General features: G+C 53.3%; 1 protein-coding gene across 1 annotated transcript in view; it reads left to right on the top strand.

Moving 5' to 3' along the window:
• The window catches only part of PGBD5 (piggyBac transposable element derived 5), a 92,478-nt gene that overhangs the window by 35,340 nt on the left and 30,209 nt on the right, over positions 1-26,929 (top strand). The window contains exon 2 of the mRNA XM_045087096.1: positions 25,810-26,237. Coding sequence (XP_044943031.1) covers positions 25,810-26,237 — 428 coding nt within the window. The remainder of the gene's footprint in view (positions 1-25,809; positions 26,238-26,929) is intronic.

Here is a 26,929-nt window from a genome sequence, read left to right as displayed (position 1 = left end):
CATCTGAACGGGCACACGAAAAACACACACAAATGACCAACAGGCGTAAGACAAGATGCTCAGTGTCTCTCAGCATCAGGGAAATGCCAGTCAAAACCGCATTGAGATATCATCTCACACTTGTCAGCATGGCGGTCATCGAAGAGTGCTAAGTAACAGGTGTTTAGGAGGATATGAAGAAAAAGGAACCTACATGCACTGTTGGTGGGAATGTAAGTTGGCGCAGTCACGGTGGGCAACTGTCTGGAGGTTCCTCAAAAAACTAAAAACAGAACTATATAATCCAGCCATTTCAGTTCGGGTAGTTTTCTGAGGAAAATGGAAACACCAGTTTGAGATAACACCTGCACTCCTATGTTCGTTGCAGCATTACTTACAATAGCTAAGACAGGGAAGCAGCCTCAGTGTTCATCGATGGATGAATGGATAAAGTTGCAGCACATAAATACCACGAAGTCCCACTCGGCCGTCGGGAACAGTGGAATCTTGCCATTTGCAACAACGTGGATGGACCTTTAGGATATTATGCTGAGTGAAATAAGTCAGACACAGACAGATACTGTACGATCTCTCTTATACATGGATTCTAAAAAACAAAATCTGCCTCATAGATGCAGACAAGTGATTGGTGGTTGCCTGAGGGGAAGGGATATGGGGGGGCCTGGCAAATGGGAAAGGGAGTCAAAAAGTACAAACCTCCAGTCATAAAGTAAATAAGTCATGGGGATGTAAGTTACATCATGGTGACTGGAGTCAGTAATATTGTACTGTATATTATGTAACTAAATAGTATATGGTAACAAGGAAGCTAGATTTATTGTGGTGACCATTTTGCAGTGTATACAAATACAGAATCATGTTACACACCTGAAACCAATGTTGTGTGTCAGTTAGACCTCAATAATATTTTTTTAAAAAGTGTTTCCAGGGGGCGCCTGGGTGGCTCAGTGGCTTAAAGCCTCTGCCTTCGGCTCAGGTCATGATCCCAGGACCCTGGGATCGAGCCCCACATCGGGCTCTCTGCTCGGCAGGGATCCTGCTTCCTCCTCTCTCTGTCTGCCTCTCTGCCTACTTGTGATCTCTGTCTGTCAGATAAATAAATAAAATCTTTAAAAAAAAAAAAAAGTGTTTCCAGAAATACCTGTGTTGGTCCAGAGCCTTTCCAGGTGTCTCAGCTTAGTTACTCTTCCCTGAGCCATAGTTGGGACCCTGGTTAAAGGACTTTTGTTAAATAAATATGTTTTCAGTCACTTAACTCAGCTTTGCTCTTTGCAAAGGTGACAGTTAAAATTTCTGCCTTTTATTTTGCCCATCAGCCCAGCATTGCAAGTGGAACGGGCTTTCTTTTTTCTCATGATATATTCACGCCCAGCTTTGGGCTTGAAATTTTAGTCTCCTGCACAGGGAACTTTAGGATTTGGATGCAGATTCCCCCATAGTTCACTCTGTCCTCCTGTTTGCTGAATCACAGTGTCTTCTGGCTGTGGGGCCTTGACTTTGAATAGAGAGACAGATGCTTGGTAATTACAAGGTTTCCTTCCTACAGTAGGGGATTGGCAAGTAATTGCTTTGTTTTTTAAGGGAGAAATTTAAGCAGCATTTTAAAGAGCCAGACTCACAGCTTTTACATGACAGGAAAAATGAAGTGAACCCTTGAAATACTTTCACCTTCCTTCCTGAGGCAAAAGGGGTTTTGGAAGAGGAAGCTTGACTGAGATTCCACTGAAGCGAAGGGCAGGACAGGAAAGTCCCAAGCCACTGTGGGGCCATCTTGGAAGGGCACCACGTGTTGCAAGTGTGCTGAGTCAGAGTCAGGTTATGCCCCACTGTTTTCAGGATATATAAGGAAGACTTTTGTGTGTGGGGGGGGGGGGGGAGTTAGAAAATACAAATAAGTAAAAGGAAAAATACACAAGTTTCCCACCACACTAAGCTAAGCACTGTTTACATTTTGGTAAACATCTTTCTAGATGCAGTGCATGTGCACACGTGTATGTGTGTGTTTAATTTAAAGATGAGCTTGTACTCTATATTTTGTAAACTAATTTTCCCCCTGTGTAAGATCATATAGTAACTAAATATTTTTCAGTAAATGTATAGCCTGGGATACATTTAGTCGAAGAGGACTCCCCTCTTAAGATCGTTGATGAAAGTTGCCAAATTTCCATCCCATCAGAAATAGGAGTGTCCATTTTCCCAAAGCGATTCTGGCAGTTACCCTTATAAAGAATCTTTGATAGTCTGATAAAAATAGTTGTCACGTCATCACCAGTGGGCAATGTGCCTGATACTTGTGGGGTTAAATGTGAATTCATTTACTTATTAGCCTTTTGTTTTGACTGTGCAAATTGTTTAGGTCCTTTGTTTTTCCTTGAGGTGGTTTGTCATTTTTCTACTTGATATGGTAAGAACTCTTGCTCTTGGTATGTTTAGATATTAAGTCTTTGAAATGTGTTACAAATATACTTCACATTTCCAACATGATGTTTTGTCCCAGCATTTGATTATATTCCAAAAGCAGGAAGAGATTTTGAGGAAGGAAGCCTGAACTGGCAGGGTACATGCATGGCAACTATAGAGCCTTTCCTCCTCAACCAACATGGAAATCATTGCTTAGGGAAAAAGTGGGTTCAGGGTTCTCACTGAACAAACCTAAGCCAAGACAGTGTTTCCCTGCTGCCTTAGGGTTCCAGAGAACCTCACTGAACTTGAACAAGGAGCATTTCCTAGTTTCTTTTATTTCTTGATGCTGGATTGTTTTGGGGGTTTTGTGGAGGGGGGGGGTTGTTTTGTTTTCAGAATTTGGAGCTGGAAGAACTTTTAATTTTTTAAATAAACCTTATATCCTAGTGGACAGTTAGTAGTATATATGGAGTGTCATTTCTGTCAAACCATAACATTTCTAACTGGAGAGCAGGGACATGGACCAGTAATGTGCTCTTAAGACATTCATGTTTCTAAACGACCTTACTTATAACCTCATTTCCAGGATTCATTATTTCTGAGCCAACAATAAATTAGCCTTACTGAAAGTACCTTTCTCTCTTGACCCTGATTTAGTTGCTTTTTAAGGAGCTGGTGTGGTTTAGATTCAGAATTACAATAAAGGACGAAGCAGGCGGAGTCCAAGCTGGCCCCAGATGGCCCCCAGACTCGGGGAGGAACCCCTAGCTTCTCGGAGCCCAGCAGGCTGGCAGTGGGCATGCAGGGCTGCCAGAAGGCTGTGTCGGCATGCTTGGCTGGGCCCTTGGGTCAGGTGGCTGAAGCAGGGGCTGGTGGGGAGAAAGAGGCTCACCTTTTTTGGCAGGAAAGGAGCCCTCAGCAGTATTTTCCACCTGCTCTGGGGCTCACAGAGGCTGTGAATAGGATATGCTTCCAGTACCTTCTTGTACAACAAGAGGCTCATTCTGCACCAAAACAGGCAGGGCTGGCTGACTTGCTGAGGACATCCAAGGAGGGAGCAGGCAGGACAGAGGCCCCTTATCTCCAAGTAAACATGAGCAGACCACAGTGAAAAAGCTAAAATCTGTACAAGAAAGGTGTAAAGTGCTTGGGAATCCAGAGGAAGGAGTGCATTTTGTCTGAAGACAAAGACAATAGGAGAAGTGTCCTGAGGAAGCTCCACTGAGCTCGGTTTTGCAATCGGGTAGAGAATGGATGCATGGGGCTGGAGGAGGCCAGACAGACACGCTCTGCTGAGGAAACAGTGTTGGGCCCAGGCTTGGAGACCTGGGTCGTCCTTTACACTGGGGTCAGTGAGGGTGACGGTGAAGGAGAGGTAGAGAATGAGATGGGCAAGGTAGGAAGGGGCAGCTGGCACTCTGTACTGGGTGCCGGGCTATGTGGAGTGTGGAGGCCCTGGGAGGGCCTGGGCTTGAAGGGTGGTGGTTTTTGGACCAACGCAGAGGGGCTCCCGGGCTCCCACAGCCAGGGCTCCACCCGGTTTGGCAGTCAGGGAGCTGCTTATACCAAAGTGGGTGGCGGTCGAGGCACCTGCTGCACTCTGCCGAGTGCTGTAGGGCAAGGTCCGTGCAGGCCAGTGGGTCAGTGTGCTCGCGGGATGGGTGAGCCCGGACTGGGGGCCGGGGGATGGGTAGCACATCCACCCCCACCAAGGATGCAGAGCCTGGGTGCACCCGAGGAGTGTCGCTCCCTGCCGTGGCCATCACTGCAGTGAAGAAGGCGACAGTGACCTCAGCAGCCCCAGGACAGACACAGGGAGGAGAGCAGCTCCAGGTTCCAGGCTGGGGCAGTGTCAGCCGCTCTCCCCCGGGACACCTGGCAGAGAGGCTGGTGGCACCTGCTGGCCCTGAAGGGTATGAGGAGCACTTGTGGGCCGTAGGATTGTCCTGTGGCTGAGCCTATGTGGGGGGTGAGTTGACAAGGCAAGCGCTCTTGGTGCTTGGAGACAGAAAATTTGGGATCTGTTGGGGTTCTGACTTTATAGTTCAACCTTCCTCAGTGTCACTCAGCCTTCGGGTTTATCTCTGACATGGGCAAAGGAATAGCTGTTTCCAAGGTTTGATGTGAAAAATGGGAAGAGACAATGTGTGTGGCAGCGGTTTATGAACTCTAAAGTGCTATAAAGGAGGGTGTTTTTCCTGTTGTTGCTCCTCTCTGCAAGAACCCCGCAGGGGCTGTTCTGGCAGGAGCCCCCTCACCCCTAGACCCTGCCCCTGAGCCACCCACTTGCAGCTCTGTGCAGAGCAAGAGTGAGAGGAAGGGCTGGGGTTGGGGGCTGGCCTGGAGGGCTACAGCAGGCTACGGGAGGGGTCTCTGTGTGCCCTGAGGGCCCCGCTCTGGGAGGCGCAGCTCCTGGCGCCTGGCCGGGACACTGGTCTGAGTTAGGAACTTGCTGAGTTAGGTTAATTTCTCTGTGTAATGAAGTAAAGGAAAATGGCTTGAACGTACTGCGTCCACTTGGGGCTTTTCCATGCCTTATTACCCGGGAGGGCCATTTGGTTTAATTATCTTGGGAGGCATCCAGCACACGTACCTGGCTGGCAGTGGGCTCCCGTCTGCCCTGGGACAGAGGCTCCTGGGTCTGCATCCTGAGTAGCATGTGCCCCTTGCCCAGCAGGACCAGCCAAGCGTGGCCACTGATGAACAGGAAATGGGTCACTGTGGTTAAGTGTATGGGGGCCAGACTTTCAAGGCTCAGATCCAGCCACTTTGACAAATCACCAAGTCTCCTGCTTGAGTTCCTTGCATCTCTAAAACGGGGACAGTAACTTCTTAAAGTGTAGGATGGAGACTAAATGAGCTGACATGTATCAGGGCTTAGCACTGGCTCTTATTTGGAGATGCTAAGGAACTGCTGGCTTTTTAAAATTCAGGTATTGCTGGCGTGTAAGATTAGTTTCAGGAATACAAGATAATGCTCTGATATTTGCATATACAGTGAAATGATCGGTGTAAGTAGTTGACATCCGCCATACATAGTTACAGTATTTTTTTTTTGGCCCGAGAACTGTTAATATCCACCGTCTTAGCAACTTTGCGGTACGTAATACAGTGTTACTAACTACAGTCACCCTGCCCTGCAATACCACCCCAAAACTTATTTCTTTTGTAACTGGAAGTTTGTGCCTTTGACCTCCTCTGCTAGCTGTTTCAATGATCGCAGGAGAGGATCGGAACGCAGACGGAGCAGTGAGGGGCTGGCTGGGCCGCAGGATGAGGGACAGTAGGATTACGTGGAACCGGGCATGCTGACCACGCTGACTGAGGGCAGGAGGCCTGACTTGCCCGGCAGGTCAGTGAACAGGAGCCGCTCGTGTGGCCGCCCCCGCCAGAATGGCAGGTGCAGAGAGCGAAGGTAGAAACCCCGCGTGGAGGAGCAAAGCAGACCTGCAGAGCCTTCCAGAGGGAGGCAGCCTCTCTGTTGTAGGCAGAGTGGGGCTGAGGGGCATTTCTAGGAGGGCTGTGGCATCATGATGGTCACGCTGTCCCACGTGAAGCCTGGCACTAATGATGGTGGAGCTGGAGAGACTGACTGAGGGCACTTGGGAACCTCTCCTGGGAAGGTGCCAGGGATCTTGGCGGGAGCAGTTGTTCTGGGACTGGGGAGTGGGTTAGGGGGGCGGGAGGGTTGAGAAGAGGTTCCAGGGAGGGGACGGTTGGGATGTGGTGCTGGCCACCGGCAGGGAGAGCAGGAGCAGCGAGGGTTGAGTGGGTCACCTGTGAGGCGATGCCCAGGGGTGGACATGTAGGTGGTCAGCCCAGAGGGCGGCTGGAGCTGGGGTGAGGGGCGGAGGTCACAGAGCGAGGACTGTGGCTGGCGGTGAGGCAGCACAGGAGTCCCTTCCAGGTCCTGCCCCTTCTGGGGTAGCTTTATGGGCCAGGAAAAGGACCCCCTAACTGGCTTGGCAGTTGGATCCTTCCCATCTTGTGTATGTCACCCGAGGAACCTGGACAACAGCTGTCTTGGGTTGATTCTTACTGGTGTCTTTAACCATAAAGGAGGCTAAAGTCAGCCCGACCTGCCGAGCTACAGAAAAGGCCTGGGAATGCGGGCCTGTGAGAGGCTCCTCATCTGCACAGAGCTCTGGGTCCGGCCGGCATCCAGCTGCAGGGGAAGCCTCTGTGCTCGGGCTGTGTGGCAGCTCAGGAAGAGCTTTTATGGGGACATTTGTCCCTGCGAGGTTTATATAGAGCAGAAAAGGAGCAGGTAAGAGGTTCAAATGGAGGTGAAGAGAGAAGCAGCCCCTTCATGTGAGGAATCACACGTAGACGGGATTTAACCCAGCGCCACCAGCTCCCGGATGTACCCCGAGTGCTGTGCCTTCCAGGACGCTAGAAAACGCATGAGTGCATGTGGGTGAGCACATGTGAGCTGGCCACTCCGCGGCAGGTGGCTGGGAGGTTTGTGTCTGCGGAGGGAGAAGGAATGGCAGGTATGGCCGTGGAGGGCGAGCTGTGAAGGGCACTTTCCCTCCTTTGCACTCAGCATGAGCTTGACAGCAGATCCTACTAATGAAAGAACCACTTGATGACCCCTTTTATTATAATCCCCGTAAAGGAGTTGATGGGATTCCTTGGTGCTGTGTCAGATCCTGTCTCTGCAGAGAGGCCGTGGAAGGTGGGAGCAGAGGGAAGGCCATGTCCCGTGTGGGGACTTAAATCGTCATCAGAAGTGGGAGGTGCGGAGCACCTGGGTGGCTCCGTCGGTTAAGCGTCCGACTGGTGACTTCGGTTCAGGTCACGATCTGAGGGTTGTGAGACTGAGCCCCGCCAGGCTCCGCACTCAGCAGAGTCAGCTTCAGATTCTGTCCTTCCGTGGTCGTGGCGTACCAGGCCCGTGGTCCGCCGCACCTGCAGCATTTCATTTCGTCTTCAGGATCGCTCTTAGAGGCGGGTGCTGTCTGCTCCCCCACTTTACAGATGAGGCAGAGCCGCCTGACTGCCGCCCCCGTGCCCCTCGCACAGAGCATTCTGGAGATTTTGCTGTGTCTCAGCTTCGTGCCCGGCCAGGCTCTCTGGTCGAGTGCTCGGTTCTCAGGCAGAGCTGTCTCCGAAAGGCTCTTCCATGGCCAGGAACCAGGTCCTGTTCACGGTGTTGCCGGCCCCATTATCATCCCAGCCGGGCGGTCGCCAGGGGCATCAGCCTGCCTTTGCAATGCCATTTCTTCTTTGTGCCCATGGCAGTCCCCGCTCCCCTCTCTGATTCTGCAGCCCCAGGGCCGCATGGCATCGGGATCAAGACCGAGTCATCTGTGGGACTTCTGTCCCCTGCATGCTTGGGGATAAGGCACCATTGCCACCATTTCCTCAGGGAATTTGCTGCATCAAACCCGGAACCTTGCACCCATGCATGTAGGGTTCTGTCCCACGGTGGGGTGACCGCACTCGGAGTTAGGAAGGGGCTTTCCCTCTCCCACCAGAGGCAGGGCCGCTCTTCACCTCACTTAGAAGGAATGAGATTTCCTCCAGTGAGGGCTCGCCTTCCTACCTGCTGCTCATCGTAGCTGCTATTAACTGAGCACTTAGGACACGCAAGGCACGGCGTTCCCAAGAAGTGCGCAGATGCCACCGTTGTCCCCCTCCCACCGTCCTGTGAGCAAGACAGCTTTAGGCCCTTCTATGGCAGTGGCCACAGACATGAATTTAAGGTTGTTTCCTGACTGGGGATAACAGCTGTGTGTTTTAAAGAGCCAGAAAGACCGTTAGATGGCCTTAGTCCAACCCCTTCATTCTGCCCACCTGGGAAGTAGCCCTGTGTCCAGCATCGGGCTGCTCCTCCATGGGGACACCAGGCTGGCACCTTCCTGTGTCCATCTGCTGCTCCCTCGCTCCACTCCGCCCCCCACTGGGGTCCGCACACACCGCCGGCACCTACTTGCACAGCATGGGGCAGGCACTGTATCAGGTCCTGGCCCTGCGCTGTGCATTCACAGTGACCCTCGGGGTTGGCATGCGACCTCTGAGTCATGGTCACGGGAACATATTAAATGAGGACCGTGCCAGCCCTGGGGGCAGCTTCATACCAGACAGGGGCTACCGGGGGGAAAACTGGGGCAGCCTCTGTTGGCCCATTCGTCAGTGGTGTGAATGGTCCCTCTGTGTTCTGCCGTCATTCTGGAGCGCTCTGGAGGAACCCCAGAATGTGGAAGGAGGAGGTAAGGCGAGCAGAGGCCAGGAGGCTGGGGCTCCGCAGAGACACTTGGGATCCCTCCAGGGTGGCAGATGGGAAGACGGGAAGAGAAGGTGGGAGACGGGAAGCAGCCCCTCCTGGCCAGTTGGAATTCTCTCCTTAGTGAAGTGAGCTAGGAAAGCGACACAAAGCCAGCCGCTCTTCCCTGAAGCATCCCTTTGGAAAGGTGACTGCATAGAAAGGAAGGAACCTGCGCGCCCCGGTGTTGGATGGCTCCCGGCGCTCTGCGCACGCTCTGCTCTGCCGGTTCGTGTCAAACCAGGGGGCTGTGCCTGACAACAGAATAATAAGGACAGCGGCAGGAGGAGTGTCCGTCGCGCCTGAGCGTGCTCCAATGTGTCCTCTCTCCCTTAGCCCTCCCCGCTGCTCTGCCGGGCAGGTAGCCCGAGTCTCCGGGCCACATGGCTCACCAGCGGCCAGATGCACAGCCAGGCTCTTGCTGCTAGCGTCGGCCACCAGCTGTCGTGGGAGAATGGCAGGGTTCACACAACTGAAACCCGTGATACAGAAGTGCCTGCAGCACTTCCAAACGTGTACCAAACAGGTACACGTTTGGGGAGGGAAGGGAGACGCTCCTTCCTACGCTCTGCCCACGTTCTCCTGGATATTTTTTTTAATCTTTGTGAGGTTCTTCTATCCTCTAAGAGAGAATGAGAGAAAGCTCAGATGAGCTCGTGTCTTTGAAAACTCCAAGTCTGCCTGGCCATCTATGTATCTCACACGTAAGGGATGAGGAAGGGGGGGTTTATCTTCCTTGGTTCATCCCCAGCATCCAGGGAGGAAATTTCAGCCGGCCCACCTGCTCTCTGCCTTTAGGACCAACTGACAGTTGGCACAGAGTGTGGGAGGAGCTTCCCTGTCTCTGTGGCACTGAGCTCGAGCTGTACCCTCCTCCCTTCTGCGGGCTTAGCCCCACACCCCTCCAGGCAAGCCTCTCCTTGCATTTTGCCAGCAGCTGCAAACAGCTGCCTTTCCTTCCCAGAGTCTTGACAAACAATACCCCAGCCACAAAGAGGAATATTTATAACCGGCACAAAACAAGTGTTTGCTATGTTAACATTTTTGGGAGTCTTTGATTTTTATTTTTTATTTTTTTTTGTAGTCTCATTAAAAATTCATCCCCTGAGGTCTCTGCTGTTTTCAGTCTCCATAAGTTTGGGGTGTTTTTGTCTGTCTGCTCTCAGGCCTTCTTAGAAATGTAGGTAGGGGAAGGAGGAAATCCCAAAGTAGAAAGGGGGGCTGGAAGCCTTTGGAATTGTCTGGAGAGAATCCACTGCAGCCCCCTCAGCATGGGGGCGGGGGGTGTCAGGCAGGGGACACTCCAGGCATGGAGCTGGGTCTGTAGGCTCTGGAAAGGTGACCTGGGACCGGAGGTCCCTCCTGCTTCTCATGGACTGTTGTGACCTCCTGTGCAAGGAATGGAGTGAGTCTGAGGCAGCGAGGCCACGGCACACAGGATATCAGGGAGGGTTCTAGAAATCTCTGAGGCCCTCTTTCTAGTCTTGCAAATGAAACCACCCTTGATGTTGAAAGGGAAGTTAGAAGGACATCAGGATCTCCCCTGCTGTCTTTTTCTGCTTCTAAAGGCCATACATTGAATGATATCATTTGTTACCAGAAATCATATTCAGAGAAGCATAAAGAAAAAAATGGAAATGACTTATAATCTTACCACTCCGAGGTGATATCATGGAAATGCTTGACTGAAATCTTTTCCATCATTTAGAGTTTACAGACCCTTTTTTAAGTTTGGACAATACCATTTGTACTGGTTTCTAATCTTTTTAAAAATGGTCTGGTGACAGTTTTCTTATGCACTTAAATAGTCCTCAAGAACATTCCTTTTTAATGTCTAGAGAATTGCATATCACGAATGTTCCCTATTTGGTGACATTTAGTTTATCTGGACTGTTTTTCCTTTGTAAAACACATGTACATCCTTGAATATTCTCTTAGAATAACATCCAAGCTTGTGAATGCTTTGGAAAGGCTCATTTCTCCTTAAAAATTTTGTGCCTTTGAGGTGCCTGTATGATTCTTTTTTTTTTTTTTTAAGATTTTATTTATTTGACACAGAGAGAGAGAGATCACAAGCAGGCAGAGAGGCAGGCAGAGAGAGAGAGGAGGAAGCAGGCTCCCTGCTGAGCAGAGACCCTGAGATCAATCATGTCCCCAGCTGAAGGCAGAGGCTTAACCCACTGAGCCACCCAGGTACCCTGCCTGTGTGACTCTTTGATTTGGGCTCAGGTCATGATCTCAGGGTCTGGGAACGGTGCCCCACGTCAGGCTTCACACTCCACGGGAAGTCTGCTGGCGGATTCTCTCCCTGTCCTCCTGCCCTTCCCTCATGCTTGAGCGCGTGTCCACGTGCTCTCTCTCTCTCTCTCTAAATGAATAAATGAGTGAAGGAATGAAATGTTAGGAGTTCTTATACTTGCATGAGCAGTATGTTTCTGTGAGCTCAAGATCATACTGGGGCTGGTGTCTGCCATATGTGTGAACATTTGGGGGAGAGTGTTGTCTTGTGTTGTCCTTCCCCACTATGCGTGGCGGACGCGTGGCCCCAGCTCCCTGGTCACCTCCAGCCTCAGTGGTCATGGCTCGTCTGTCCCAGAGCCACCCTGCCCCTGGCCATAGACCTCGCCGTCCTCCTTAACGTGTATGCAGACGGGTACTGCCTACTCATGTTGACGCAAGAGCCAGAATCCGTTTGCCGTCTCTGAATCAGGGGCTGACATCGCTTCTGAAGAGGTGTGCACAGCCCACAGTTTATTCATTCCCAGGGGGGTGAGAGGGCGTGTGTAGGGGAAGTGCCATGGCTGATACTCAGTGAGACCACGATCCCCCAGTCTTCACCCCAGTCCCTGTCAATCAGTAGTCACTCTGCCGTCTACCATTGGAACGATCTGGGAAATTGAAGCCTTTATTAAAAAGAAAACTCCTTGGGAAGGGTCCTACGTGAAGGCATGACCCGCTGGCACTTCAGTTCTCAGTCAGGATCCTGGCAGTGCTGCAGAATTTGGGTCGGGGGGTGGCGCGTGGGGGGTTCACCCTGAAGAAAGCCTGGGCCAGCTGGGGGTGGCAGTAGAAACAAAGCCACCTGCTCCGGGGCCCCAGAACCTCCTTGCTCACACCTCGTTTGGCCACAGTGAGGCTCCGGGGAAGGGACCCACATCTCAACGTGGGCTGATTGGCTTCTGTCCAGCAACTGTGGTGTGACGGGACCAAGTGGGGTAGTAGCTTCCGTCTTTATCACCACTTAGCTCACGGGCCGTTGCAGAGAACATCCCTGTGTAAGGAAGATGTGAAGTTAGGGTTTATATGGAAGTGTGCCAGCCTTCCCACATGCACCCTGATTTGAAGGGTTTCGTTTGAAGGGCGCATTCTGTGTTGTTAGCGTTTCTGTGGGTTACTCTCCAGGAGGAACCTCTTTCTCAAGAAGAGAACATTTGTGGGCTGATGGTGGGGAAGACGTTGACGGCATTTGCTCGGTATAGTGTCGTGTTCTGCATCTCTGTGCAGCTTCCCCTTCTGATGAGTCACTCCAGCTTTTGTGTCTTTATGCATGAAGATTAGGAAGAGGTGTATGAGCTTTGCCTTGACCTTTTTAGCGTGGGGTCGCCTTGCCTGGGAAGGGGATGTGGAGATACCCAAAAGCTACGAAACTGCTGTCTAAACGGGGTTGCAGTGCAATCTGCCGGGAATCTGATCCATCGGAAGGGGAGTGCTGAGCCGCCGAGGACCCTGCTTTTTCCATCATAAGTGCCCCAGCTTGTTCTTTCCTGACTTACGACCTTGGAAATGCAGTTGCCTGGGCTTCATGGGCAGTTCTCCCCCCTGCTGTCTGTCTGCCTGTGCCCTGGCTGGGTAGGGATTCTCCCAGTGGGAAGCGTGCACCTCTCCCCTCCACCCTACCCCATCACCCTCCCCATCCTCCATGCTTCGGCACCTGCCGTGAAGCGGCACGTGGGGAGCTGCCTGGGGTGGTGTGTGTCCATGGCAAGGCATCCATGTGGGGGATGGAAGCAGCCTGGGTTTGTACCCATGCTTGGACCTTGAACAGGTGGCCCAAGCTCTGTGTCTGTTTCCACATCTGCAAAACTTCCCTTAGAAATGTGGTGTCAACGTCCATAAATCCCTATGGGCACATCATCACCTCTGAACTAAGGTTAGGGTCCCCTCCCCACACTGGACACCTCAAACTTCAGTACCTTGTGGAATTAAAGAATGTACCTCAGAGGCTTCCTTCCAGAAGCAATAATCTGCCTTTTGTCCAATTTGAACGAATCTGTTGGGCATGGCACAACACACTTGGGTTTCTACTCTTAAGTTCCTTGATGCAGTGGCCTGGGGCTAGGTGGCCGTCACCTCTGTGTCATCCTCAAAAAGCAGGTGTTTCTTAAACATCCTGGAATTATTTAGGATTCATGTCCCAGCAGGTTTTTCCAGTGCCCAGAAGCGGGGCCCCCAGGACTGATTTAGAGACAGCCCCCACTGGCCCAAGTGAAAGCTGCTGCTCTTGGCCTGGAATTCCGTCTCATCCAGGGCTGTTTTTTTCTCTGTGGTGCTTGCATTGTTTTAAGAACCTCACCCTGAAGCAGCCTACTTTGAAGTTTAGGGGGGAAAAAAACCATAACAATGCCATAAGAAAGGGTGATTGGGATGGCTTTTGTGTTAGCAAGTATCAGCCACAGTTTAGAAGATGGCATGGGTGAGCCGAGCCTCAGAGCATGTGCAGGTGAGACAGCCACCGGTCCTCCTGATCTGAGCTGGGCTGTGACCCTGGACTGTGTCTGTGAGTGCCTGGTCCCATGCAAGCCCAGACGGGGAAAGGAGGCCCACATTTATGGAGCATATTTTGGAAAAGAAGTAGAATGAGCTCCTGTTTCTGGGGGGGGGATGCCTTCCAGCTAGTACGCAGAGTCAGATCACAGATGGGCAATTTGCGAGGAGGTTCTTGGTTTCTCTGCCTCGTCTCTGTAGAGACCTCCACAGCTGTTAGCTCCATGTGTTGGATGGTGTCATGGGGGCCATCAGAACTGGGAGAATCTTCCAGGAAGAGGTGTGGTGGTCAAAGGCATGGACTCAGGCTGAGCCATTGGGCATGGATTCTGGTTCTGCCCCTTGCTGGTTGTGTGGCTTAGGCAAGTCCCTTACCCTGGGACTCGGTTTCCTCATCAGATAAGTAGGGGGTCAGTGATGGTACAGATCTCTCAGAGCTGTCATCCAGGAATAAGTGAACAAAGTTACCATGTATAAAGCAGAACGCAAATAAAACAGAAGTGATGTGTATGTGTATGTGTATGCTAAACAAAATACACATTCTTCCGTATTTACTGAAAAATAAATACCCACCCCGCAACAACCCTTGTGGAGCTGGACTTGGGGCGTGTGACCCTGAGAAAGGAAAGGCTCTAGGAAGGAGGGGATGGTAGGAGCCCAGAGGTCAGAACTGCCTCCACTCAGTCACCGTGACATCAACCTTCTCCTTATTTCCTCCTGGGAAGGTGAGGCTGTCGGTGCCACCTGTCCTGGAGGCTATAGGGTGGCAGATGGGATGGGGTCAGCCTCCAGTGCTCCCCCACTGGCTTATCTCTGTGAGTTGTATCGTGAACACAGATTCTTAGCTAACAGGCCAGCTCTGCCCTTGTCCCTTGCCCTCTCTGGCATCGGCCCTACCTTCATTTTAGGACGAGGACACCAAGGCCCGAGCTGCTTCTTGCTCACTCGCCTGAGGACAGTCATTACCAGGATGCACTCCATTCTTTCCGTCACTCTGGTATCTCTTTCTCCGTCCCTGCTCCCCTTTGTCTTAAGTTTTCTCATTCCACATTCCCTCTCCCAGGGTGTGGGTGGCTGTGCGGTGAATTAGAGGGATATAATTAGCGTGCAGGGATAAAGCCCCTCCAGCTTGCCGTCGTTCTTCTTGGACCGGCTGTGCTGAGACAGGGCCTGGTACCATCTGTCCCTGCAGAGTGCCATGGGTAGCCCAAGGTAGTAGAAAGGGGGATGGGCACTCCCCCTGGAAGCCATGCCCTCTGCCCTACCCTGGTGATCCTGCAGTGCCCTCCCTATGGTGCCCCCAGCACACGCGCGTGCGCACGCACGAGGACACACACACACACACACACACACACACACACAGCAAATACAAATGGCCTGATGAAAGGAGGAGCCAGGTGTGGGGTCCACAGACCTGGGCTGGGCTGTGACAGGCCGCAGTGGGCTGTGCTGGTTAGGCTGAGCCAGGAGGGGAGATGCCACCACCTTAGTCCTAACAGGTTTTTCTGGGGGAGGGAGTCGGGTACCATCCCCCTGCCGCCATGCGCGGATCCTGCAGAACCAGTTGCCTGCATGGGGAGCCCAGGAGCCAGGCCACCCTGGACGGTAGGGGCCGGCGGCGGAGGAGCTGTCCCCACTAGCATCTGCCCGTCGGCCCAGTTCCATGCAGTCGTCTTTGATCTCCTGTGCATCGTTGACCCTGACCGTGGTCACACGGGAGCTGCTTCTCCAGCCCCTGAGCAGAAGTGGGGGCCGCCCTTCTGATGCCACCAGCTGGGTTCAGGTGGCGGTGTGACCAGTACCTTCTCTTCGGGGCTGGTAAAGGCCAGGCCCTTTCCCCCTGGGGCCTCGCAGAGCCTTCTGGCTTCTCCACAGACCCTGGCATTGTCTCTGGCTTGGGGCCCAGACTTTGCGGAGGTCACGATGGGCCGGTGCCAACGGCCTTTTGTCTGTCTGCTTCCTTGGGCTCCTAGTACTTTCTCAGTGCTGAGACTGGATGACAAAAATGGCACATTTATATGCCCAGCCCCGTCTATGCATCCCTGTAACTCTGTGTTTAAGTCTCCTGCGTAGACAGGCACAGAGTCTAAATCCAGGGTCTGGAGAACTGAGCGATGCGGGCGCGTGCGTCCCCCCCACACCCCCGCCCCTTCTGCAGGTCCACGCATGCGCACGCCTCGTCTGCTTGCGCACGCGCACACCGTGTGGTCCTCTCCGGGCCTCGGGCTGCCTGCAAGGGTCCCGGCACCCAAACCCCGGGCAGGCGTCATGGACCTGACCCTCTCAGTCTCCCCCCTCCCTCTCCCTCAACGTTTTCTCGGGAGCCCCTCAGTGCTCTCGGCCTCTGTGAGCGGCGGGATGCTGCTGGTGACCCTGACATACAAACGATCGTTAGCCTTTGAAGACCTTTCCCTCCCCTCCTCAGCACGCTCCCTCCCGAGCCCGCAGTAGGCCAGACTCGGCCCCCCGCGGCGAAGACACAGCAGGAACCTGTCGGACCAAACTCCCCTTCCATGTGGACCTCACACACTCCCCTTCTGGTTACTTCTCCCTGGGGATTTGCCGTGAATGGTCAAGTGCTGCTGACTTCCTCCGGAATCAGGCGGGATTGCCTGTTTCTACTCCAGCAGCCGGACTGTCGGCGCTGTGTGCTCTGGCGGCCCCAGTGGGCCCCATCCCACTCCTTTTTGGGGGGCGCGGGTGGCGATGTGCCTCAGCTCAGAGTTCTTTCTAAGAATTTCTTTCAGCCGAGAAAACAATTCCCAAGTCCATATATACTTAAATAGTCAGTTTTCAGCTTCTGTCTTCTCTCCCTAAGCCTTTCTCCTTCCGACACTTCTGTGCCTTCCCTCACATCCGTTCTGACGGTCAGAACTTCATCACTCCTGCGGAAAATCAGAAGAACCACAAACCTAGAGAGACTCAGCCATCTGGGAGTCTTCATGCCCACACGCGTGGGATGCACGTGGTGGTGGGAAAGGGAATGTCAACTCCTTCATTCACCAGCTTGTATGACCTTGAGCAGGTCCTTCCTGAGCTCGTGCTTCCACAGCTGCAAAGCCGGTGTCCCAGGGCCTCTTGGGTTGGCTCCTGTGATAATTAAATGTGGTCAGGGAATTGCTCGTTGTAGTGCTTGATGCCAAGAAGACCTTCTGTCAGGCACACCAGAGTTTTCTGTTCGGTTAGGTACATATTTGGAACACCCCTCATAAAGCCCAGGCAACAACTCCCCATCCTTTTCATTGTTCACACTCTCCCTGTGTGCCTGCGACATGGTCCCTCTCTCTGTTGCCTTTCTTGCAGGAAGGACTAGGGTAGTCCTGGGGAACATGTGCCATGCCACGTGGAACTGGCCAGAGCTGGTGGCAAGGTGGGGTCAGGCTCAGTCTGTGGGCTCAGCTAAGGCCCAGTGTGTGGGAGGAGGTAGGATTAGGGAAGGAAGCTGAGGAAGCAGAAGCACCCCAGATAAAACCTGGACATGAGCCTGGTTTAGTTTGGGATGAAGAGCCGCAGTGCGTGTACTTGGGGCAGCAAGATGGGAGCAAGAAAAAGCTGTGAAGTCATGGAGGAAATGAGCAAATTATCTGTGCGGCCCCTCCCTGCTGGTCACTGTGCACGCAATGGGGCCTTTGAGGTGGGGTGGCCCAGGAGCCCCTCAGCGCCATGTCCCTTCCCCATCATCTTTTTCCCAGGTGGGAAACACACTCCTGCTGCCCTTTCTATATCCAAGCAGAGGCTTTAAAAATACAGCTTCCTGTGAAAAAGAGACACAGTGTCTGAATGAAGTATAAACTGTGGTTGCTATGGCTGCTGCTCTGTCATAGCCATCTGGTACGTCCGCTCTGAGAAGTGGGACTGAAACTGGGGGTATGGGACTGGCGGCCGCTGGTGTGCGTGTGATTCACTCCCGTCACTGGGCGTGCACGGGGAAGCAGAGGCTGAGCGAGGCGCCTCCCACTCCATCCGTGTCCAGGCTGTGAATGTCATGGTATGTTAGTGTCACTTTACCAACATGGACACTGTGGCTCAACGGGTGCTATAGACTGATGATTAGGCCCCCCACCCGAATTCCTGTGCTCAAACCTAATTCCCAAGGTGATGGTATTAGGAAGTGGGCCTTCGGGGGGGCACTTAGGTCATGAGGGTAGGGAGTTTCATGACAGGATAAGTGTCTCAGAAAAGAGTCCCAAGATCTCCCCAGACCCTCCCCTGCATGGAGACACAGCGAGAAGACAGCCCTCTGTGAACCAGGGAGTGGCCTCTACCAGACGCCAAGTCTGTCAACACCCTGATCTTGGACTTCCTCTCCAGAACTGTGGGTAATCGATTTCTCTTATTCAGGCCACCGAGCCTGTGCTGGTCTGTCATGGCGGTCCCCATGCACGACAATTGAGAGATTAAGTCTCTCAGCTCATGAGTTCCGGAGCTGGAGCCCAGTCTGAGTCCTTGACTTTCCTGGACAGCAACTATTACAACATCGTGTGACAGGAGACGTTCGTACAGGTCTCTTACATTCCTCAGGGTACTTCCATCATTGTCTTTACTGTTTCATTAGTCGTGAAAGGGAGATGAGGCAAGTTAATCAACCCAAAACGGAAAACCAGAGAAACTTCAATTTCCCAGTGTTTAGTGAGACAGTGGATGAACCAGGAATAGAACCAGCTCCCGCCAGTCCCTCTCAACCCCGACCCCAACTGCAGGTGACTCTACCTGTCATCCTTACCGACACCTCTCTCGACCGTGTTTCAGCTCATCTCTAAGGATAAGTGAGATTTGTAGTTGTGCGGATGAAAGGTGGTGGGGGGTGGGATAGTGTCCTAGTGCATAAGGCAGGTCCTAGGTGGAGGGGTTTAGCCTGGACCAGCCATTCTCAGTGGCCACATGGACCGAAGAAGGCTACAGCACACTTAGCCATGGAGGACTCACAAACTCATGGGTGGTCATGGAATAGTGTTGTCACCCGGCCTTTAGGGTCCTGCCACCAAGGGAGTCGGAGTCACAGTGAGGCTCTGTACCTGCTAGCCTTCATTCACCCCTTTGACGTCAGACCTGCTGCTCTGTAGGCGTGTGTGTGCTGGACGCTCTGTTAACACGCTTCCTGCCTCGTTACTTTGCATTGAAACTGATCCGGTAGGGGGAAGTGTAAACGTCCTTTGTTCTGTCTGTCCAGGCAGGTGGGAGCAGATCTGTGTTCATTAACAGAGTCTTGGCCTGGAACGTAGTGTACCAGCCACAGCTCTGGAGAGAGAGGACACGGAAGGTCCTCGGGCCCAAGCGGGTGGCTCTGAGTTGACCCTTTCTGTTTCAGCTGCTGCCCGTGAGCTCACTGCATGTGGGGGTGGTCAGGGTCACCTCTGCCCAGCAGAGCACCCCTCCCCGCTGCAGATGTTTCACAGGGTCAGTGGCAGGAATCAAGTACTTGCCTTGGCTGTCGCACTTGAATAGAATTGTATATTTCATGTAAGTTAAGACTCTTTCTTGTATGTGTACAGGTGTCCTGGGCGGCGAGTGGTTTTGAAGGTGAGCTGTCTTGGGCAGTTTTCACGTGGCCGCCTCAGGTGCACATCACCCTCTCTCTGTCAAGTAGCTCTTTGTCACGTCACATTTGGTCACGCGGTAGATTTCATGTCTGCATCAGCCAACACACGAGCCCCCTTCTGGAAGAGCCGCACACCCCCTGTTCTGGGGCCCGTGTTTCCTACTATCAGTTCAGCTCAGGGGTCCGATTCAGGAACTGTTTCTTTGTGCTTCCGGTGTGCTTGACAGCCACAGTGCTGTGTTCCTTGAGGAAGACCACAGGCAGAGTGTCCTCTTCTGTGTCCTGATAGGGGCCCCACAAGCAGGAGCACAGCTGGTGCTGCCCCTGGGCTTCTCCAGCCGAGTATCTGTGTGTTTTCTAAGGGTTCCGGAGAATAGTTTGGAGCTTGCCGTGTGCTCCATGGAAAGGTACCATGGAGAGGACGGACCGTGATCTGAGCCTGCATCGGTAGCTGGGTAAGCATTGCGGGTTAGAGCACAACAGGACGGGGCACTGGACGCCGCTCACAGCTGCCCAGGGACACAGGTGTGGGCGACCCCATCAGGCCACACAGATGAGGTGCCGAGCCTCAGGGCAGCCGGGAGCAGGGCCAGGACCCATGTCTGAGGCTCCTGCCCATGTGTGCAGACTTCCTTGATCTGGCTCCAAATCAAACTTGTTACTCGTCTCTTAGCTGCGGGCCACGAGGCTAAACCAGGAAAGAAAGCTTGGGGTTCCAGAGGGGCGTGTGGCTGGCTTCTGCAGCCAAGACTGTGGAGGGCCTGCATAGACCATCATACAGACCGTTCTTCCGCATGTCCGTCAGCCGCTGGGGGGTCGGGGCAGGAAAGACATGGAGAGAAATGAGGATCCTTGTAGCAGAAGATAAAACCCAGCTGCGGCCAGCACTGAGGACAAAGGCTTGACCACGCTCTATGGTACCCTTTTATAGAATGTAACATCTCAATTTTTTTTTTAACCTCTAAACTGAGAGGAATATTTTTGTGATAATGGGGGATGTTCTTCTATATTTTTATAACTGCTTAATTTTGCCTGGACATAATGATTTCATTTTTTTAACCCTTTAACTCTGAGTACTAAGTGATCCTTGTCTGTGTCACGACACTGCAGACAATTGATGCCCCAAAATGCTAGTCTATGCAAAACGCCGTTCTCCTCTCAAAGTGAATGATTTTGTCTCCAGAAGGTTGGACTTCAGAAAGCCACACTTCATTTCCAGAGAGCATGAAGGTGGGGATCCGGGCCCCATGCGGCTGTGGTCGTGCAGTGGGCACAGGGAAGGCTGCTCCCACAGGACCCTCGCTCACTCCCAGTGGGACTCGTGGTGAACTGGCCAGGATGGGCCGTGGCCTGTGTCTGAGGTTTTATTCCCTCTGCGGTTCTTCTTACTCCCATTTGATGGGTCAGGAAACCAAGATGCAGAGAAGGTGTGTGGCCTGCCCAAGGTCACATAACCAGCAGCTGTAGACAGAGGGGGAGGACCAGAAAGAGTTCCAAAGTGGTTTCCACCAGTTCAGAAAGGCAGGAAGTTGAACAAAACAATACCCAGAGCCTGTCCACCTGAGCTGGGGACCCGGAAGTCGTCGGTGACACTCCCCCTCCCACGTCCTGCCCACTGATCAGCTGTTCCCACTTCCCAGGTGGTCTCCCTCCCCAGGAATTACCACATTGCCCCTTCCTGGCTCCCCAGACCTCTCATGTGTCTGCAGGTGTGGGCAGGTGGGGCAGGGGCTGTCCGGGCTCCCTGCCCAGCCAGCCAAGGTGAGCCGGGCTGCAAAGTATTGTACTCCTTCCAGCCTCGCCCACCCCAGCCCTGCTGGCTTCCTCTTCCACACAGATGTTTCTAGCTGCTCTTTTTACCAGGCATTAACATGGGCTGCTGTCCCAGAAACCAGATCCTTCCCACTGGGGTCAGCAAAGATGCCCTTCCTCCCCACTTACCCTTCCCACTCCCCCTCCCTGCTCACCCTCCCCGCTTACCCGCTTTCTGTCCACCTTGTCAGTGGGTGCGTCCAGCGCACTGTGAGCTGGGCTGGGAGCAGTACCAAAGTCCTACCTTGGTCGTCACACTTCAGCTGGGTCTTAGGACCGGAGAATGGAGGCAGACCCAAACAAGTGTCTAAGTCCCTAATAAAACAGCCCTAGACCATGACATATGCAAGGAGGGAGGCCTACTTGGGATGGAGATTGACAGGACCAGCAGTGGTGTCTGCTTGTGGTTGGGTGAGCTTCACCACCTAAGGAAGCTGGAGCTCCAGGAGGGCTTGCGTCTGGCAGATGGGTCCGCGTGGACGTGGGCTCTGGGGTGGAAGGTGCTCGCCAGGGCGGGGCCTGCCCCTGGGCGGGCCTGCGCACCTGCTTGCCTGGCCTTGGAGAGCGGCCTGGGAGGCAGGGCCTCATGTGTTTTAAGTCACAGGAGAGTTTTAATGAAGCAGGGGAGTGTTGTGATCTGGTTTATGTTCCTTAAAAATTTTTTCTCGTTGCTAGGAATCATTTGGGGGAGGCTGTTTTTGTCTTCTTGGCCAGAGATGGTGGCCCCTGGGGGTGGCCGGATGTGCCCATGGGCTGGATGTGGGGGTGGGGGTGTCGGGGGAGGAATCCACGGTGGATCAGGTTTCTGCCTGAAGTAACCAGAGGGAGCTGGCAAGGAGAAGAAAGGGAGAGGACGAGGGATCTGGAGTTTCAGTTCGGGCTCGTGGGGTTTAAGATACCAGCCTCACTCATGTCCTGGTGCAAATGGAAAGGATACGCCGGTGAGGGCCGCTGGCTGGTGGAGGCCCTGGCCTTAGGGCTCGGGTCACCTGCAGGACCCTGGGTCACTTATAGTCCGTTACCCCCATCCAGCACACGTACAGGGAAGTGGAGCACGGTGCGGGGTACAGAGGTACGGACCAGAAGAGGGAGCCGCTGTGGTCACCCCTCAGTGAGGTCCCTGCCCGAGCTCACTGGCTTCAGGAACAGGCTAGGCCCTCCCCACATACCGCATGCAGCAGGGATTCATCCTAAAGCATGAGCACGGCCTGTGGTGCTCACAGCCCTGCGTGCTCTGTGGGGGGCCTCCCAGCCCTGTGCCCCTTCGTGTCCACAGCCATCTCTGCGGTCCTTCTGGGGAGCTTCTGAGACCTCACCTCCCCAGCATCTGGACTCAGGTTCCTCTTGTGGGCACCCCCACCCCCCTGTCTGACATCACTGCTGCCTGCTCCTGTCATTACACTGAGAATGCCCGGGGAGAAAACACCGTGTCTTACTCCTTTCTGTCCCCAGGATCAGTATGACCCTCAGGTGTTCACTGGGTAAGCGGTTCTGATGGCTGCCCTTGCCTTACAGTCCCCTCTGTGAACAAGACACTTGTTCTTGTAGTCACCCCTGGAAAGAGGGGTTGGCTTCTAGCTTGGGGTGGTGGGAGGAGTCTCTTGGGGGATCTGAGCATTAGTGAACCATTCTTCCTTCCTTTTTTTTTTTTTTTTAAAGATTTATTTATTTATTTTAGAAAGAGAGGGGGGCGGAGAAGGGAAGGGCAGAGGGAGAGAGAGAATCTCCAGCAGACTGCCCTCTGAGCACAGCACCCGACACCGAGCTGGACCCCACTGCTTGGAGATCATGACTTCAGGGGAAACCAAGAGTTGGAAGCGCAACAGACTGCGCACCCGGGCAGCCCATCGCTGAGCCATTCTTGATGCTACCCTGGCTCTGTGGGCCTGCTGCAGCATCCTGGGATTGAGAGAGCACGTGATCCCTGGTAGGCCGAGGGAACCAGATGGGAAATGGTGATGGGGCCTCGAGGGCTGACATTATGGGGTGGGGAGGGGAGCGGAGAGGGAGAGAGGAGGGAGACGATGATACGAGCTTGTATGTGGCAGTGCAGCATCGGCACCATCGACCTGCAGAGCCCTGTACCCCAGCCCAGACCCCAAGGGCACACACACACACCTGCTCTTCCTCCTCTGGGCCCTCCCTTACCAGCCTGCCCCGATCCATGTGCCCAGTCCCACGTTGCCTTCGCATTTTTGTCAATGCAGTTCTCCCTTTCCCTTCAGAGTTCCTTCTGGCTGTGCGCTGTAACCCTCCATCCCCCACAGGGAAAGCTGTGCCCGGCAGAGGTGGAGGGAGCTGGTGGGCTTCGCAGACCACACATCTGGCTTAAGTCGTGTGTGTTTGTGTGTATGTGTGTGTGTGTGTGTGTGTGTGTGTACATGCTGTGCACAGATCAGCCACATGCCTCCTTGTCCACTCGTGAGAGCAGAAGGGACACTTTGAAATAATTACCCCGGCAGCAGGTGCTCTTGGACTGGCTCTGGGCCAGGTGGGATGAAGGTCACGTTCACTGGAAGGCGCTTAGAAGTGAGTGACCTGGGGAAGTGTCCCTATACTTCAGAACTTCTAGTTCGTCACCTGCAGAAGGGGATGGTGATCCACCAGGACGAGGACGTTGCGAGGCTCATCTGGGTAGAATCTGGAAAAGCTCCTATAAATGAATCAAACATAAGACCGGCTTAGCTTGGCTGGGGATGTTGCCCACCCCCAGGGCCATATTCTTCAATGGTCATATTAACAAAGGTAGTGATATGGATCGAATCTGAATGGCATTTCCTCCCTCCCTCCCCTCCCTCCTGTCCTCCCTCCTTTCTTCCTGGTGACTGGCCTGTGCCAACACTTCTCAAATAGGAAGCATCACAAGAGCAGAGGGGGACAGTAGAGGACTCGGAAATCCAAACCAAACAGATAAGAGGGTGCCGGCTACTTCCCAGTTGCTTCCTGAAGCAGTTGGCCAGGGCAGAGTTTGCTGTGAGAACTCACTTGGAAATTGCCTGGGAGGCACAATTACTTTAAAGTTAACTTTTGGAAGGGAAGGTTTCATTCTGCTTACTCAGCATGATGGAGCAATTAAAATGCTGGTTTTCCTCCTCTTTGAGAGCTACCCCTGAATAATTTATGGCTTCACCCACTGGAGGCTGTAAGTCTTCGCTGAAACACAATGATTTCCACTAAGAGTGGGTGTGGGGAAGCAGGCTGTTCCTGCTACCCAGGGCCCCACTGGCTGCTGGCCTCAGTGTCACTGCAGCTTGTGGCCAAGGGCAGTTAGACGGCCTGATGCCCTTCCCAAAAAATGGCTGGTGACTGGCCGTGAATATGGTGGCTGCTTGGCTGTCTGGGCCTCTGTTTCTTCTTCTATAAAATGAAGGGCAGTTAGAGCATTGGAAAGCCCTCAGCCCAAGTCACAGGATTTCTGTGGCTGATGCCTCAGGAAAGGTTTCCAAGTTTCCACAGCAGCCTTGCAAAAAGCAGGCATTCCATTTTCCACGTGGGGCACTTGGAGGCATTTATCTAAGACTGTGCACTTAGCTACAAGTAAATTCAGGGTTTTGGCTCCTGAATCTATCTAACCTAAAACCTGGACTGCCTTGTCATTGTCTTATTTTGCTGGGAAAAACTTGTGTTTCAGAAACTGCCTATACCACTAGTGGAGAAAGGGGGGATGGTAAAAATTCTGAAGAGCGTGCATAACTTTTATTAGAAATTGCAAAGCCCATCTCCTGCAGGGTTATCTGGCTGGCTTAGTCGGTAGAGTATGGATCCCTGGCTCCCAGGTCATGAGTTTGAGCCCCAAGTTGGACATAGAGATTATGTAAAAAAGATTTAAAAAAAAAAGAAAAGAAAAAGCTTGTCTCTTAGAAATCCCTCCACATTGTTAGCCTGGCTTAAGTCACTATATGGAATTGAAAGCCATCTCTCTCTCTTTTTTTAAATTAACATATAATGTATTATTTGCCCCAGGGGTACAGGTCTGTGAATCAATTAGTCTTACACATTTCACAGCACTCACCGTAGCACATACCCTCCCCAGTGTCCATCCCCCAGCCACTCCTCCCCCCCCCCACCCTCTAGCAACCCTCAGTTTGTTTCCTGAGATTAAGAGTCTCTTATGGTTTGTCTTCCTCCCCAGTCCCCTTTTGTTTCATTTGTCCCTTCCTTCCCCCCAGGACAACCCCCCCCCTTAAATTCCTCATATCAGAGAGATCATATGATCATTCTCTTTATCTGATTGACTTATTTCACTCAGCATAATACCCTCTAGTTCCATCCGTGTCATTGCAAATGGCAAGATTTCGTTTCTTTTGATGGTTGCATAATATTCCATTGTATATATATACCACATCTTCTTTATCCATTCATCTGTGGATGGACTTCTAGGTTCTTTCCATAGTTTGGCTATTGTGGACTTTGCTGCTATAAACATTCAGGTGCACGTGCCCCTTCGGATCACTACATCTGTATCTTTAGGGTAAATACCCGGTAGTGTGATTGCTGGGGCATAGGGTGGCTCTATTTCCAACTTTTTGAGGAACCTCCATCCTGTTGTCCAGAATGAAAGCCTATCTCTTCAGGGTGCATGTATGTATTTCCAACCGCTGTCCCCGCATTAGCCAAGAGCTGTGAGGTTTTTGTATTTTGGCTAAGTTATCCAAAGGAGCCCCTTCAGATTGAGCAATACGTTTCAAGTTGCCAGGCGTGCAGTTGGAGGGCAGAAGGAGAGCAGTCTCGTCTGCGTAGGCATTTCAGGCCCGGAGCGGTGCCGGCATCCGTAGCGAAGTCACTTCCAGAGAGTGAAGTTACCTCCCCTGGGCAGAGCGCGGTGTCCTTCCCTTGGTGTCCTTCCCTTGGTGTCCTTCCGCCTGCTGGTTGCGTCCCTTTCGGGCTGGGCGAGAACGTGGGGCGGGGGTGTGGGGTGTGCGGTGCGGGGGAGTGTGGGGTCCCCGGCGCGCAGGGGACGGTGCGCCCCCGCCCGGCCGCGTGCCCCGCCAGCCACCCCCAACCCCGGCCGCCTCTGTTTCAGGTCCCACCCGAAAGATGCCGCCCGGCGCCAGCGCCATGGACTTCTTCCAGCTCTTCGTCCCGGATAACGTGCTGAAGAACATGGTGGTGCAGACAAACATGTACGCCAAGAAGTTCCAGGAGCGCTTCGGCAGCGACGGCTCCTGGGCCGAGGTGACGCTGCCGGAGATGAAGGCGTTCCTGGGCTACATGATCTCCACCAGCATTTCCCACTGCGAGTCGGTCCTGAGCATCTGGAGCGGCGGCTTCTACAGCAACCGGAGCCTCGCCCTGGTCATGAGCCAGGCCCGCTTCGAGAAGATTCTCAAGTACTTCCACGTGGTGGCCTTCCGCTCCAGCCAGACCACGCACGGCCTCTACAAGGTCCAGCCCTTCCTCGACTCCCTGCAGAACAGCTTTGACTCTGCCTTCAGGCCTTCCCAAACCCAGGTGAGCGCCCCCACCCCGGGCCTCCCCGGTGGCAGCCCGCTGTCACCCAGAGGGCGCCGCTGCCCTTCTCACCCAGACTCAGCACTCCCAGCCGGGGCAAGGTCAGAAAACAGGGGTTCTGCTTGGACTCGGTTTCCCGCCTCCTTGCCCGCACCCTCCCTCCCCGGAGTGGTGCTGTCTTTCCAGGTCACATGTTTGCCAGGCCGATGTGGATGTTCTTCCATGAAGAAGAACCTGTGATGGTAACTAGCCCGTGTTCTCTGAGCGCGTACCCGCTGTTGCTGTAGGGGTGAGGCCGGGTAGGCGGCACCGGGATGGAGGCCAGAATCTCAGCCACTAGTCAGGTGTCAGGTGCCCGGAAGTCACTCGGGTGTGGGGGTCCACGTGCCACGAGTGTGGCTTTTGGACCAGGGTCCAGTAGAGCCCCACACCTAGTGCTTATGGCCCCCTTCCCAGCTTCCCTCCCTGGTTCTAGAAGGTGCTGTTTGTTCTCAGCTCCTGAGCCGCTGCCTGCTGGTGCTGATGTGTGGCCAGTACCCTGGGCTGCAGGGAGATTCGAGGTTCAGAACCAACCTCAAAACTGTGGAACCGGTCTAGCAACTGAGGCGGTGGCTTGTTCCGGGGATGCCTCTAACCAAACGTTGAGGAAGCTTTTGGCCCATGGGAGTCTGATTCCCATGATCAGTTCGATG

This window comes from Mustela putorius, unplaced genomic scaffold (genome assembly GCF_011764305.1).
Source record: "Mustela putorius furo isolate JIRA1106 unplaced genomic scaffold, ASM1176430v1.1 tig00001033_pilon_pilon_pilon, whole genome shotgun sequence".
Taxonomy (NCBI): Eukaryota; Metazoa; Chordata; class Mammalia; order Carnivora; family Mustelidae; genus Mustela; species Mustela putorius.
This window is presented reverse-complemented; position numbering and strand designations above follow the sequence as displayed.